Source organism: Branchiostoma floridae, chromosome 4, assembly GCF_000003815.2.
Source record: "Branchiostoma floridae strain S238N-H82 chromosome 4, Bfl_VNyyK, whole genome shotgun sequence".
Taxonomy (NCBI): Eukaryota; Metazoa; Chordata; class Leptocardii; order Amphioxiformes; family Branchiostomatidae; genus Branchiostoma; species Branchiostoma floridae.
This window is the reverse complement of record NC_049982.1, coordinates 21109152-21125352: the sequence shown is the minus strand read 5'-3', so window position 1 is coordinate 21125352 and position 16201 is coordinate 21109152. Positions and strand designations below refer to the sequence as shown.

At 39.1% G+C, this 16201-nt stretch overlaps 1 protein-coding gene across 4 annotated transcripts in view; it reads left to right on the top strand.

The window, feature by feature from the left end:
• The window catches only part of LOC118412901 (disintegrin and metalloproteinase domain-containing protein 12-like), a 48328-nt gene that overhangs the window by 8480 nt on the left and 23647 nt on the right, over positions 1 to 16201 (top strand). For all 4 annotated transcript variants that reach the window (XM_035815959.1, XM_035815958.1, XM_035815960.1 and 1 more), the window contains exon 2: positions 11706 to 11821. In XM_035815959.1, coding sequence (XP_035671852.1) covers positions 11706 to 11821 — 116 coding nt within the window. The remainder of the gene's footprint in view (positions 1 to 11705; positions 11822 to 16201) is intronic.

Below are 16201 nucleotides of genomic sequence, written 5' to 3'. Positions count from 1 at the left end.
TCATGTGTCCAGATGTACAAAAGATATATATAGAATACAACACGGCAGGGCTTTAGCCAGCTCGAAATTTTTTTCCGTCAGCCAATTTCAATCGTCGCGAAAACCGCAAAAATTGATTAGAAGGACTGAACTGAGACCTTGAAAAACAGGTTTTAATGAGATTATCGTATGCGAAAGGGCACCGACACACATTGTCAACAATCATAACAATAGTAAAACAAACAGTGTGTGGCTTTTACGGCCATGGACGGCATCCCCACAGCGTCCTGTAGCTTCCACCAAAGATTTTTGTCTGTCAAGGTTGACGGATTGGTTTGAAAATTTTTCCGTCAGACGCAGCAAATTTCCGTCAATTGACGAAAAAACGGACGCTGGCTAGAGCCCTGGAACACGGTGTATTCCGTATCACCCGAGGTACCAGCCCGACCGCGGGTCGGATCGCACGGCGGCCGAAGTCATATCCACCTGAGAAAACCACTGTTTTGATGCGAAATGCACCAGAAGTTGAACAAATTTGTTGCCCTCGAAAAAAAAGCGTTGCAACAGTAATGTTCCAACGTCCGAATCAGGTATTCGAACTTTCGATGGTGCCGTACTCGGCCCACTCGAAACAGTTCGATTTATTCGAATGGAGCCCGTGTGATAAGCCCGGGCCGTACGGAAAGTCGTCCGGTCCGGAACACCCGTATCGAACGTTTTCGCGTCACAGGTATGATATAAATGATAATATCTGGTGTATTTTGCCAGCCAGTAGGTACCCAATGTGTTGAGTAATGAGGCTGATTAACGTGGTCGAGGTGCTTCCTTGAGCACGGGACCCATGTTTTACGTCCCTCTTGTAAGACGATTTCGTGGAAAGCTTCTTGAGGCTACAGCAATCTGGTTATCCTTGGTTGGGGGACTCCCATCCAAAAACTGACCAGATCGTCTAGTGGCTTATTTTCCGAGATTGAGGGATCAGGTGTATCCAGGGCGCCATGCGGCGGTAGCATATAGGTCCAAGTTGCATCACTCTAGCCTTGTAATTATGCTTGAAATACAGTGATGGATTTCAAAAGGTCAAGTTCTTGCTGTAATTCATGTCCCTCTGCCTATTCATCTTTGTTTACATACCAGAGGCACTTCCAAGAACAGTGTTGATTGTTCCTCTCGGCTACATACCTGGTGAGATTGGAGATGTAGGGTATGCGAGGTGTGGAGAAGTGTGAAGAAGTCACAATAGACTTAATGAAAGGTAGGGTCTCTTTGAACAGGAAAGCCAGATGTCATATGTTTAAACATGCAGGTGAAGGTATGGAACTGTGCCAAATTTGGTAATCAATTTGGTAATCGTTTAACCTGTGACTGAGTAGTACAGAAGAGGAGAAGTCATTAAAAGAAGCTTCCAAGAATATTATTAGTTTTATCAGGTTGATATGTCACTGAATACAGAGACTCTTTTATTAGTTTTAACTCAATCACTACTTCATTTTCACCGACGTTTCGGTGACAGTCTGTCACCTTCACAGGGCAATTCTGACTGGTTTCACACTGTACTGCAGCTATAGGTGTTGCTGCTTACAGATACGGCTACAAACGCAAGGTATAATGACTAACATTATATCACAATTCCTGGTTACTAGTAAATAACAAGTTACAACTTAACTCGTCAAGCTGACAGGTGGCAAGGTTAATGAAGTTTGTCAGAATGAGAAGAATGTTAAGACCACATACACACTGACAGCTGTTGGACAGAGGTGTAAACGTATATACACATGTACATTTTTGTACATGTCTAGCTGGGACCTACCAAAATGTAATTACATGGTTCAGGGTTATTCCTTGGATGCTTTTCAGAGGTCGTTGACTCCCCAGAAATGAAAACAATTTCAGATAGTCATCCACCTTTCTTCCTCTTTTTTTTAATCAATTCTTTCCTTCCACCTTTCATCTGTTCATTTTGCTTACTTCCCATCATCTTTTCTTCCTGCCTCTTTTTTTCAATTGTCCTATGTCCTATCACCCTCTGGGAATCCTTTGTCCTTTCTTTTCCTTTAAATCCCTATTGATCCAGTTCTGCAAGGTAAGGGATTTACTCATGTTAGTGCACTGGGCCCCAACATCTGCTAGAGACAGTGATCTACATCACAGTATATGCTAGCCCCAGGCTGTTGCAAAGCCAACTTGAAAAACCTGGGGACTTACAAAGGTAAGTTCCTCTCTGATAATGAATGGGTGCAAAATCCTTTCTGTGCTGTATAAACAGTGTGGTTAAGCCACCTTTAGGGTATGGTGATAACTACAGGTTTTAATACTGTTATGTTTATTTGACATTCAGAGTACACGATATAGATCTATATGTAGTAGATAAGAGTAAGCCACAGTGTCTGGAGAGTGTCAGTCTGCTGCTCATCTGGCTTGTACGTACCTGTCTAGATCTGCGTAGAACAGGCGGCCATGTACAAGGTGCCTTGTGTATGCTGAAGACGGACTAGTACTAGTAGTAGTAGTAGCAAACCCTCTCTGTAAAAATATACCCTGCTACTGAAACAGCCAGGAAACATGCTGCCCTATGTGCCACTAGGTACTGCAAGGGTCTGAACACATGAACAGTGAACCTGTTGTGTTTCTGTTTTCAACACAGTTTCTGTATTTGTTTTGTATTCTCATGGGTTACTATTTATAGCTTTCTGTAAGCTAAAACTTCCTCAAGACACATTCCTTTTTTTTCTCATTCCAAGAATATACAAGAGATGAGAATACAAGAGATAGAGCACAAATTTTATATTGAGTGTTTACATCCTTTGTGTAGGGTAAACAGTAACCTGTCTGCATACATGTACATGTACAACCTTTGTCAGAACACATCCACCTGTACATATCAACCACCTTTGTAGGAACGTAGTCACCTGTCTTAACCTTTCTGGTGACACAGGCACTTGTCTGCAACCTTTAATTTGTATGGACACAGTCACCTTTCTGCATTTACCCTTACAGTCATCTGTCTTACACTGTTGTATGTCTTAACCTTAGTAGGGACACTGCTCCCTTTATAAGCTTTATAGGGACAGTCACCTGTTTGCAACCTTTATAGGGACAAAGTTACCTGTTTGCAACCTAGGGACACAGTCACTTGCCTTACACCTTTGTTTGGTACAGTAGGGAGGCAACTCTCTTAAATGTAACACAGGCACCTGTCTGCAACCTTTGATTTGAAGGGATACAGGCACCTGTCTGCAACCATTATAGCATGCACGTAGCCAGGGGGGGTTGGGGGTTTCGGAAGAACCCCACACACATGCCAGAAGGTCCACTTTTTCACGCTCAAAGGTCCGCTTTTTACAGTCCAAGATTTTTTTCAAAGCCATTTTTCACTGATAAAAATTTCATTCAATCTAAGCGAGTCTATCTGCAAAATTTGGCCCAGAAATTGCAGGAAATATCGTTTCGGAGGGTCCAGGCTTCAAAATTTCCAGGACCTCCATTGCGACCCCTCGCATCTTCGCTGTCAGATATGGGGAAAATATGTTGGGGGGAGTCGCCCTTAAAGACTTACGCTGAAAGTCTTTTGTATCTTTAATAGAAATGCTGTTAAACTTGGCTTAGTCTTCCAGCAAATTTTGCCAGTCAAAATGCAGGAAATAGCATTTCAGAGGGTCAAGTTTTCAATTTTTTTCCGGAGGAGCATGCCCCCGGACCCCCTATAGGAAGCTCGTGCCTGCGGCGCTTGATGGTCCCCCATGTACTAAAAAGCAACCCCACCAACCGAAATCCTGGCTACGGGCATGTATACAGGCATGTATACAGTCACCTGTCTGTGAGTGATAAGCCGTACCAGTTACATGTACAGCGGAGTGAGAGCTTCTTTGAGAAAGGCAAGAAGAAACTATGCTTTTTTTTTTTTGTTATCTTGTTTTTGTGTCTGTTTGAAGAAAAGAAATTGTTGACAAAACAGGGGCTTAGAATTTCTAGAACAGTTCTGTCGGACATCCTGACCAAAACGTGCCGGGTCAGTTTCAAGGCGTTAGGGAGGCAGAGGCATTGAATGCCAAGGTTGTTGACTTCCTGGGGCCAACATTGTTGCGGTGAACTGTACACGTGCTTTTTTAAGATATCTAACTAAGCTTATTGTTTGTCATCACAGATGTGCATTTTATATGTTCCACTACATGCAAGTATCTCTTAGGTAGAATGTTGGAGATGACATGTAAAGAATACATATGGGTACATCTACCTGGTGAAAAGTTTATAGAAAACAGTGATGTAATGTTATTGTTCAATCTTGTTTATCTTGCCTATAGCTTTGCACATAGTAAGCAAAAATGCTAAAGCTAAACATACAAACAATAAACCTGTTCCCATGTCTGCAGATATTGTATCATGTCATGTGTAGTCAACTATTCCTTGACAGTTTCCATGTGTTTACTCCAAACATTTTGTCTGTAAAAGATCTTAAGAAATAAAGCCACTGTCAACATTTCTGTATGTCAAAACATTTTACATGTCCATCAGTGTGTGGCAGCTGTCACAATATTAGTGTTCCTCGGGTGAACTGAAGGAGAAACACCAAGCTCTTGACATTTCTGTTATCCATTTTGTATTCAATACAGTACTGTATAGCAAGAAGGGTAAGGAGTCAGCTATGAAACAGCAGATATAGCTATAGGAAGTGCAATAGATTTTCTTGCAACGTTGCACTGGCAAATAATTGTAACAATAGCACCATTAAACAATTACTGTCCTTAGAATTTACTCTTAATGATTAATGATTATCTATTATACATACTTGTATCAAGGAGCTTTCATCAATGCTTGTATGTACTAAATTTGGCAACTTTCTTGTCATCTTGTATTTTTTTGTCTGTGCAAAGTCACACCTGAAGAAGCCTGAAAAGTGCACATTGCTTGAGATCCTTTTGTGAAGAATGTACCCTATTGTACCCTGCCTCGCTGACGCCTTGACTCTGACCCAGAATGTTTTGGTCTGGATGTCCGACAGAACTGTTCTAGAAATTCTGGGCCCCTGTTTTGAGATAGCCTTTCAACCAATGAAAGCTAAGAATTCTTTCAAGATGCTGCTGAGTCACTATGCGGCACCTGTGTCAGGCTGTAAGGTCATGTTTATTTGTGCTGAGCCCAACATTCTCAAACATTTTGTTCTTCGAAGACGTGGTTAGAATATAGATTGCTTGTTTTAAAGGGTTAAAGTAATTAACACTGTCTGTGTACTAGGCCTGGTGGATGGCTTTATCTTATTGGCTTGGCGCCATAAAAGATAGGATTCTCAAAATGTAGTCTATTGTGAGTGTCTTCCCTGTGGTTTCCATCATGATGACAGTAGCCCATGGTTAGTGATTTGTGTCTCAGTCAAAATGCCTGTCAGGTATGCAGTCCATGTCTAGACCATGACTCGTGAGACATCTTAGATTATACTTTGCCTTACTTAGGATGATGAGTGACTTAACACTGCTGATTATCTTGCACACCTGTGGGCTTGATATACTGTGAATTCATTTATTTTCGCAGGGCTTATATCGTGGTAGAAGGGGAAGGAGATTTTTGCAGTGTCTATGGCTTAAAGAATTCTGTAGTGCAGTTTATTGGAAATGCATGTTTGCAATGTCCAAAAATTCATAACAAGAGGTTACTGTGACAAGTAAAAATTAAATCATCATAAACTTTCAAGATCAACGGAGTGAAATAGATAGAACTTTATTGCACGACAATTGTACATGGTACAAAGTATGGCAACAACTATTACATAAAGTACAAAATAGAGGTATAGGATAAAGCTTAACATCATAGTTAACATAACAATAAGGGCTAATATGCATAATTCATTCATATAGTATCATAAAAATGAAGTAGGCTAATCATTAGCTTCAGTATTCTTTCTAATAGCAAAGCAGTCCTTGATATATTTGCCTATTTTTGCATTATGGGAGTTCTGACATTTAAATAAATGTGCAAATCTGTCTGTAGCATCGAGTCTTTTGAAATATGTTGTACTTGCTTCGAGAAACGTGAATAATTCGTTGCGTAAACTAATGTATCTAGAACATTCCATTATAAAATGAAATTCATCTTCAATATGATTGGGCAGAATGGACAGAACCTTTGGTCATGGGCTACATTGTAGTATCTGCCTGTTTCAACATTCAACTTATGGCTACTGATTCTTAACTGAGTTATTGCTTTGCGAATCTCAAAGTTATCTATATTATAAAGGTACATTTCTTGTTCATAACATTCTTTTGATTTGCTAAGAAAAGACAGTTTTGAATTGTTTTCAATAGAACTAAACCACTCCTGTATGTATATATCTTGTAGCCTCGTGCGCAGTTGGTTAGCAATATAATCTGTTTTATAAGCCTCGGGTTTCGACCATATATGCCCGAGGCCGTGGTAACAGAGAATGTCCTTTACATGATTAATCCAGTCTTGATTATCAGTAAGTACAGTGTTGTATGCATCGTGAAGTAGTGAGTCCTCAGGTAAGTTTACCAAAATCAGTGTGACTTGGTTAAACTTGGTCTGACTACCACTTCCACAAGATGACCAAGCATGAAAATGGGTTTTAAAATGTCAGTGGGGCGTTGGAAACTTGTGTCAAAAGTAGCAATTCCTTGAACCAGTAGCAAAAATGACCATTGTCTTGAATGTCACCCATTCACAAGTATTCACACAGACAGTGCTGACAGGAAAAATGTAGGAAAAATGCTGCTGCTCACTAGTGCTTAGTTCAAAAAGCTATGGATTTTTATGAATTTTTGCTTGATTTTTTAGGAATTTTAGCATTTCCATTTTACTTCAATCAGTACAGCTGCAGGTGTATCTCGTACTTGGAGACATGACAAAGACCTCTTGTCTAAGATGACCGCAGGTTGCCCCAGGTGGTCCTCTTAGAAAAGTTTGATTGTATAGCAGTGTATGCCCATTAGATGGCTGATGCAGGTTGGGTCAGCTACATGTTGACATTAGAAATACATGGACTTAAACTCTAACTTTTTGTGCACTTGCTCACTATCTACCATATATGTATTCAGACAGTATTTCTAGCTTACCAATGCCAAGGTGTTAACTTTTATTATCTGTAAAAACTTCATTTCTAAGTTTTCTAAGTGCTCACACTGAAAAGGAAATTATTCTTGTACTAGTTATGTAAAGAAATATTTTCAGGTTTATGGAATAGAAAGCTTTTTTACTAGACAAATGTAACATTGACTCCTTTTTCAGACAATGCAACAATGCACATCATATGAATTATAGATTCATGATGTACCTCACTTTACCACTGACTGTAAGGAGTTGTAATTCATCACTGTTCATGTTATATTGGGGAAATGGGCCACAGGCATGGAAGAAAGTTGCTGTTGTGCAGTCATACATTTCATACCTGTCTTCTTATAATGTTTAAAGTCTCAATTATTCTTTTTCTCAAAATATATCAAAATGATAAATATTCTTTGCCACTCACTAAATGTAACAGTGCTGTTTGATGTATGTTATTTCAACTTAAATCTTGGAGCAATCAGACAATAAAGACTGGGTGGGTTCAATACATAAAACACACAAAAGTTACAAGCTATATCAGTAATACATTGTATATATGCCAAGTTTTGAAAAATACTAAGAAGCCTTTTAGCACCGTTTACCAAAATTTGAATCATTGTGATCATCACTTGGGAGGCGACACCCTTTTAAAAATCATTAGAGTATGTGGAGAAGGACAACCTCAAGCCAACTGTTCACACTTACGCCTTCAGAAAAGACCAGCCGACACACAACAAACATGTTTCGCCGTGTGGCTTCCTTAGTGTTATGGGCTTGATCCCTTTAAAAAATGACTGTCAGTAATGTTAGGTGAGAGAGATGGGTAATTAAGCTGCAACCTGACGTGTGTAGGTTCTCTGAAAGTCAGATGCCCATCTCTTTTTAGGTTTAGGAAAAGAAGGGATCTGTCTTCAAACATTTGTGTCCTTTTTTTCCTCCATAAAAACTTTTATTGCCTCCATAAACAAAGGTGCTAAGCTGGGTCCTTTGTTTGGGTCTTGTATTTTGATATTTTATTTAGTAGACACTGTTAGCTCTTTTGTGAGAAGGTGGTAGACAGACAGAATTTCCTGTACTTGGCAGGGATGTGTGAATTGCTCTCTTCCCAGCCCACTGCCCCAGATACAAAATAATGTTCAATGTTCAGACATGTTATCACAAATGATGAATCTATGTTGGAACAGTTTAGAAACTAACAGAAATAATGTATTTGACATTAGAAATGTTTCTGACCTGTATGAATACAGCAGAAAATATTTTAATAGAACATCACACAGATGTTATGAATAGTTCTAAACAGTCAGATTGTTACAAAGAGTTCCAAAATGTTAGAACACAAGGCAAGAAACACTGGGTCCCTCTGAAATTGACTCTACCTACTGATGTTTAAAAAAATGTCAACTGGAAATTGTAATATGGATGTCGATAAAACTAAAAGGCTTCATACTACCAGTACATACATTTTGCATAATATTAATTACTGTAAATGCAGAAATGTTCGCGGTTGATTAATGTTCACGGTTTTCGCGGCGCCGCTTCACCGCGAATTTAAAACCACCGCGAACATTTTTCCATAACAGTAAGAGACTACAGTGCATGGTGCTACCGCAAAATTAAAACCACCGCGAAAAGTCCATTTTACCGCTACTGCGAAATTAAATCCCCGCGAACTTAAATGCATTTACAGTAACCCGAACTGAAGTTTTTTAGTTGTGCACCATATTCCTGTATGAGGCCTAGAACATTTCATGTACTTTTTATCAAATGTATTGGCATAGTGATAAAAACAAAGTAACACATTAGCACTAAAACCCCTGCTGAAGTCTAGTTTTTAATGATTCAGTCAATCAGTGATTATTTTGAGCATCATATTCAGAAAGACACAAGATCTGGAAGAATCCCAGATGTCTGGTATTAGTCAGGACAATCATTATTAAGAGTAAGATTAATCGTACCTGTCTTATACACGTCAGTTACATTTCTGGAAACGGGGTAAAAAGCTTCTCATAATGTCATGCCAATCCACATGTCTTTGTATAGATCACTCACAGACTCAGTCATTTGTCATCATAGGGCATGTCCAAAGTTTGTCTTCATCACCATAGCAATAAAAAAACAGAGACTCAAACTTACAGTGTTTTGTTCATAATCACTTTCATCAATACTGTTGAATGTCAAAATGTCGGAAATAGTCCCAAGCATTTTTGAAAAGTAGCTGTCCATTTTTTAGCGAGACTTGATATTATATAATAAGAGATGACTTTTAAGGTCAGAGACAGAGTGGGAAGTCGTGTAGTTTTGACATTGCTACATACAGCACATGGAACACCACATGACAGGAATAAGTGACTGACTATGTATATGGCTGCAGCCTGTCTGTTGGTTTCGTGACTAAAGTTGGTTGCGTATGTTAGTGATGGTCGGCCTTCTCATTAACCATTATAATCATCTCTCTTCATATCACAGGATAAGAATACCATCATTTATCACTGTGTCTAGCCTTGTGCCATCCCTATATATGACAGACAGTGGCCTTCACAACAGACTGTGTCACCTTAATATAGAACAAAACACAGGTGTGCCAAAAAGGAGTTACCAGTACTCAAGCAACTGGATATGATTTGCAGTTACTGGAGTAATTGCTTTTTGACCTACTTTCTTATTTATTTGGATGTCTAACCTTCATTGAGAAAACTCAGGTATAGATAACCAATAGGTACAAACTGCGCTTACACGTTAGATGTGTTTAGCCCCAAACTGCCAACATCAGAGTGCCAGCCCCTGGCCTGTTTTAGTGGCTAGAGCTGGGAGACTTTCCTCCACCACCCGTCTCTACCACAACAATTTGTCACCATAACAATAGGCTGACTCATTTGTATAAATAGGCCTTGGTGCCTTGAAAAAAAAAACTTGGTGTACCAGCAAAATTTGTCCAACAAAGTGCAGAAATGGTGTTTCAGAGGGTCAAGATGACAATATTTTCCCGGACTGCCGCAATCCCGCACCTGAGTTTGGTGCTCTGCATGGGGAAAATGTGTTGGGAAGGGGGGCATCACCCTCAAAAACTTTTTTCGCTAGTAGAAATGTCATTAAGTAAAGCTTAGTCTGTCAGCAAATTTTGCTGCTCAAATGTAGGAAATGGCATTTCAGAGGGTAAAGATGTCAAAATTTCACATCTTTTACATGCAATGTAATCGAGAATTGCCTGTCTTTATGCTCTTAAATGGGAACAAAATCGAAATCTGTTCTTCCTTTTCTACCCTTTCCTGGCAGGTGCTGGTTTTTGTATTGCTGTTTTGTATTGGCAAGCTCGTGTCATGTCGTGAACTGATGTCCACATGAAGGCAGTTTCTGCTGGCTGTGTAAACATCTTGATTAGTTTGTATGGAGGGAAGGGCGAAGGAAAAAAGCGGGGGGATCGGATGGACATAGGAAACATTTTTTTACCCTACCCTGGGATTTTTTTTACCCTCCCTCCCTGCTAAATACCTCCCTTAACGTTATGGGAAAGGAATGCTGAAGGTCAGCCTGGTGGAGCGGAGGACCTTCACCCTCTTAGCCATGCCATTGTTCCCCAGCTTGACTCAAAATAATGCAAATCCCCAGAGTGACTGTAAGAAATTGTACACTATTCAACATCTGACTGCAACAAGTAGAGAAATGCCCCAAGTGTTATAAATGATGTCTGTCTCGTTAATGATTTATAAAAAGCTGACAGTTACAAATGATGCCGAGAGGATACAATATTCCCAGACAAAGACTCCACCTGCTGTGATATAATGTCATTAGATGATTGTGGACCAGTTCTGGATCTGGTTTTTGTCATTAGGTTATAATGATGTTTTGTCATTGCCTGAAGTCTATAGTTTTGTTTTGTTTTGTTTCGTTTTAGTAACTATGCAAATTATACTATAGTCATAAAACCTTATTGTCTGCCATCTCTTAAGCTTATTATTTAAACTGCTGATGTTGATGGATGACTAGAATTTGCACTTCTGTCTACCTGTGCTGCCTGTGGCACTTAATGCTTTGTCAGCAAAGAAAAACGTTTGGAATAAATGGTCAAGGGGTATTATTCTGTGAAAAAAAATGAAAAAGGTACTGGTTTGGCTAGATTCAGGTTTGGGTCTAGGGGTTGCTTTTTTCTATGATTGCATAATTGTAAAAGGTATCACAGCCTCATCTGCTATCCTTGATCACCTTATTCAAAATATATGAACTGGTATTTGCAAACCTTATATGCTTAGCCCAAAGCACACTAGAGTATACACACAGTGGTGTTTTCCCTTAAGACACAACACTGGTACACTGTAGCTTAGAATGTCTGCAGGAGGACAGCAAAGCAAAAAGAGCAACAGCCTTCAGACATGTACCTACTTGTATCAAGTGGCTCAGAATGTATTATACCCTTTGCCTGACATTTGTGTTTTAAAGCAAGATTTGCAACCATTAGATTATTTCATTCCAGTATTGCTCATATCTATCCAGATTCATAAATACATGTTTTGTATGTTATTAACTTATAGCTTACAAGGTAAGAAAATCCATATTTTCTATTGAAAAGGGAGTGGAAAAATAATTTTCATGATCCTTTTAGACAAAAAATGACTATCTAGTTACTGTTACAGTAGTAAATGTTCTAATGTGTGTTGTTGGTGTCCTGTTCCTGACAGAATGGCAGAGCCTGCAGGGCCGGGCCCGCCAGCTGGGGAAGTTGAGGCACTACCAGGAGGTGGAGGCGTACAGGGTGGGGGGGAGACACAGACGGGACGTCAACACGTTAACACAGGTAAACAGTTTATCTACATTATCTTACATCTGCAGAGCTGTAAGGGGTTTGTATGGTCTTCTGTTGTTGATGGGCTTCTGCACTTGATTTGCAAAAAGGATGTTAGTAATTAAAACTTTTGAATGAATTTTTTTTAAATTTTGATATAGTGATAGGTCACTATGGAAATATAAGGAAAAATTTAGGAAATAAGTTTAGATCTATGGTTCCATTCTAGATGTACATGAAGAAAACAAATTAAGGCCATTATCTATTTCACCATTCATGATCACAGTGCAGGGCCCGAAATACTTTTTTCAGCCAGGTTGTCCAAGTGGCAACCTGAGTCAAAAGCCAGGTTACGCCATCAACATTTCAGGTTGCCCCACTTTCAAATTGTTACTTTCTTCAAATCAGCTACTTATCCATTATCTTTTCTTCCAGTTATATGTAACTATGTAATATGTTTTATGTTATCAAAAAATAAATACAAAAGCTTTTGCATGTAGGTGGGGAAAAAGCAGTGTTCCAACAGCAAAATTTCAGGTTGCTCAGTGTGCAACCTGGGTTTAAAATTAAGTTGCGCAAAGCAAAATGTGGTTGCATTTTCAAGTGGGCAAGTGGGTATTTCGAGCCCTGCAGTGCAATAGCCCAGTGATATCATCTTGTAATCATAAGATCTGACACACATTTCAGTCGTATCTTTATCCACATATTTCCTTATGAGCCAGTAATGCCCCTTTCTAATGCAGTCTGGGTGATGCAGCAGTCATGTTTGTACCAGGAAAGACAATAACATTGCTGATATTAGTTTCATGTACAAAATGCTATAGCCAGGACTAAGTAAACTGAGTAAGGAGCCAATATCTGGTAAGAACTCTCCCTCATAAAATGAGTATATTCAGACTTGAAACTGTTCATGTATTGCTCGCTGCCATAAAACTGGCAGTCCCAATAGTTTTACCATTGTACCTGCAGGATGAAATCTATAACCTCTCAGATAGCCATTCCTCTGGGAGCGGTAACGTGTTTCACAATCTCCAATATCTGCGGCTAATGGCGTTTGGCCAGAAATGATCTGGCATCGACTTTCGATGGAACCTCCTAGCGGAACATGTCCAGTTGATGACCTATCGGTATTGTGGTTGGCTACAGCTTTAACTATTGGTTAAATACGTGGTGTACAGATTACAGTGAGGTTTATGGGCTGTTAATTCCGTATTAAGAAGATAAAGGCTGGTTGTCTTGTGCTACAGCTCGAACTGTCAATAAGATACATGTCCTATAAATTGAAGTAAGGCTTTTGACAGGTTTTTAACTCTGTGGGAAAAGGAAGGCTGATTTTCTGGCCACGTACCAGAAAAGGCTTAAACCTAAGATATATATATGCCAGGTAGTATTGGTTGACAGAAGGACAACTTGTATTAGCTATATATATATAGAGAGAGAAGACCGTATCAAGACTGTTCCAATGTGCAAATCGATGAGATGAAAATTAAAAGTAGAAACCACAAGAAAAATTGATCTTAGGTCAGGTTTTGTACTCATTTCTCAACCAAAAAAAACGAATTGCTAGCAGGCTTTGCCAAAGTTATTCAAATACAATTCAATCTCTACACTGTTCTGGACAAAATATAACTTCAGGATGTTATTGATTTTTCCTCACTGTTATATGAAACTATATTGTTCTCCAGATGAGTTCTCCACAGCCAGTGACCTTCGCTTTATGAGTAAAGCCCTTGTCAGATTTGTCTAGACATCTCCTGCACTATATGTTCAGGAGAATTTTTGTTGAATTAACTGTAAAAAAGATGCTTTCAGATTCAAGTTTGGATTTTAAAAGCCATGTTGTGTGACTTGAAGGAATCATGTCACATTTGATACTCTTTGCATAACTCAGTGAGTGGATGTTGACAGGCGTCGAGGGGCTTAATAATGATAAAATGAACAACAGGTTACGAATATGATCTACTAGATTTAAGATTCCAACCTTTTTTTCACATTCTTTTACAAAGGGCTCATACTGGAAATATTAACTTAACATTTTGAGGGATCATTGAATATTGCAAATGCCAAAAGTTTATAAAATGTGTGGACACGATGAAATTATATACAATATTAATCTATATAGTCTGTATTATTGACTTTCCTAGCCATTTTTACCTGATGTGGGGATCATTCATGTAATCCTGATGTAGTTCACAGTCAAGAACTGCTCTCAACCAATCAATGTCCAATGGAGTCTTTGAAATGGCCCTTGACCAGTAATAGCAGTGGATAAAGAATGTTTATAGGATGTGGGGCTCATAACCTGACGTCTGATTGCCAGTAACACATGTCTAAAGGTGCAATCTCTTTCACATTTACAACAGCTGACATTAATAAGTCGACACTTCTGACAATAACGTGGGAGTAATGTACATGTACCTTTGACTTACAACTGTTTTTTTATGCAACAGTCATATCAAGAAAGGTTAAAACTTTTTCTGTTTGATCTTAATGTTACTAGTAATATTTTTTCTATCACATTTATTTATTCAACTTAAGAAAAGGAAATTACGTCAATGCAATGACTTTTCATCAGGTTTTTGTTGTTCATGAAAGGAAAGCATCCTATCTCATTACTTTGATTTCATCATAAAATTCATAATCAACACAAGTTAATCAAAGCTATCTATTGAGTATCAGATGTTAAAGCTGTAATACTCAACGGGTATAGACTCAGAAATATGTACAGTGCGTGTGGCTACCAAGTTGGTTACACTGGCAGTAAAGTTCTTCCCCCTATGTCATTACTGAGCCCAGACTTACTAACGGAGTCTATTACATGGTATCGACTTTTCTGCCTGTAATTTCACTGCCAGACAGACCGTTAATTTGTTCGTCCGTGTCGCCTTTGGTCCGGAAGTCCTGATTTATTTGCGGGCTCTTCATACGCTTCTGTGCATACAACCAATAGTCTGAAGTAATCATGAAGTGATCAACTATTACTTCATTTGACTTAATTTTCACTAGCATTAAGTGATTGATTAATTGATTAAATGATTGATCAATTGATCAATGATTAAAGACCACGATTAAACAGTACTGAAATCAACTTTCTCCCTGCTGCCTCATCCTGTAACCTGTAGTATGAATAGAGAATCAGTATTGCCAAATGGCTACTTCAGTGTGCTAAAAGTTAAACAGCTTTGAATTTTCACAGCAGGGCTTCGGAATGACAAGTTATTGCTTGGAATACAGCATAGCCATGGCTGCATGTCTGTGAAGCTGATGTGTTAACCTGAAGGGCAGCTAGTCTGGCTCATGCAGGCTTAGTAACATATAGATTCACATAGTGTAACTATGCATGACACTTTTACAGATACAGGATGTCTTTGACCTGTCCTTCATACATGTAGCTTACTGTACTTCTCACCCGTCTGAGCACGAGTAACGGCCTGTAAAACACGGCTCGTGAAGAATGATTTTCAGCCATAAAGTCAGGCCATTTACGTGTCCCCGGAGAGCTATCCAGAGACGCGGTTTATGATGCGACTCCACATCGCTACAGGGAGTAATAGTCGTAGGTCTTCGTTTTGTGGTTCAGGAGCATTTGAGTATGGAATAGAACATTAAGAAATATGTGGGACCTGTTACACTACAAGGTAATACATGTACCTAGGCTAGAGGTATTAAGAAAGCTGTTTCTTGGTTGTCAGGGTACATATTAAGGAAAAAAATTGTAAAAGCTGAGGTAATGTGTTTCCACTTGACATCAATCCAATTTCTTGTGTTTCTTGTTTTACTGCATCATTGTGAAAGTCTACTTCTACTTGATAGATAAGAGCAGGAATGATAGAGAAAGACATGTCTGCAGAAACTTAATGTAGCGAGGAGAAAGACTTATTGATCAGAACCCACTGCCGGGGGATAATGGTAGATGGACTTTCTGATGGACCAGTATCGGTTCTACATGTAGTTTTAAGGTGGGGAGTTGGGTGTACTTAGTAAACATAGATCGTTGTCAGCAGTCTTTTCTGTGATAGCCTCGCTGAAAAACTTCTGAGAAAGAAATCTTACAAATAAAGTGTGATTACACCTTGAATTGGAAAGACACTTTTTTTGCCACTAATGGATTTTTGGTGTCTTCCCCTGCATCTTTAATATTGATCGTACATTATTCAAGCTTGGCTGAAACCCTTCCATACCCTCGAGCTCGTATTAAATGGGGGTAAAAACCACCTTCATTGTGTTGTATCGATCACAAGGGTAGACAATTTTTCAGTGGGGCCTGCAGTCAATGTGAACAAATTGCCTTTTCGTAGGCTATTGGCGAGAAAATGATGTATCCGCCATGTTGGTAGTAAAGGTCACATTTGGTGGGATCAAGATTTTGTAAATGTTCACGTTCATCGCCAG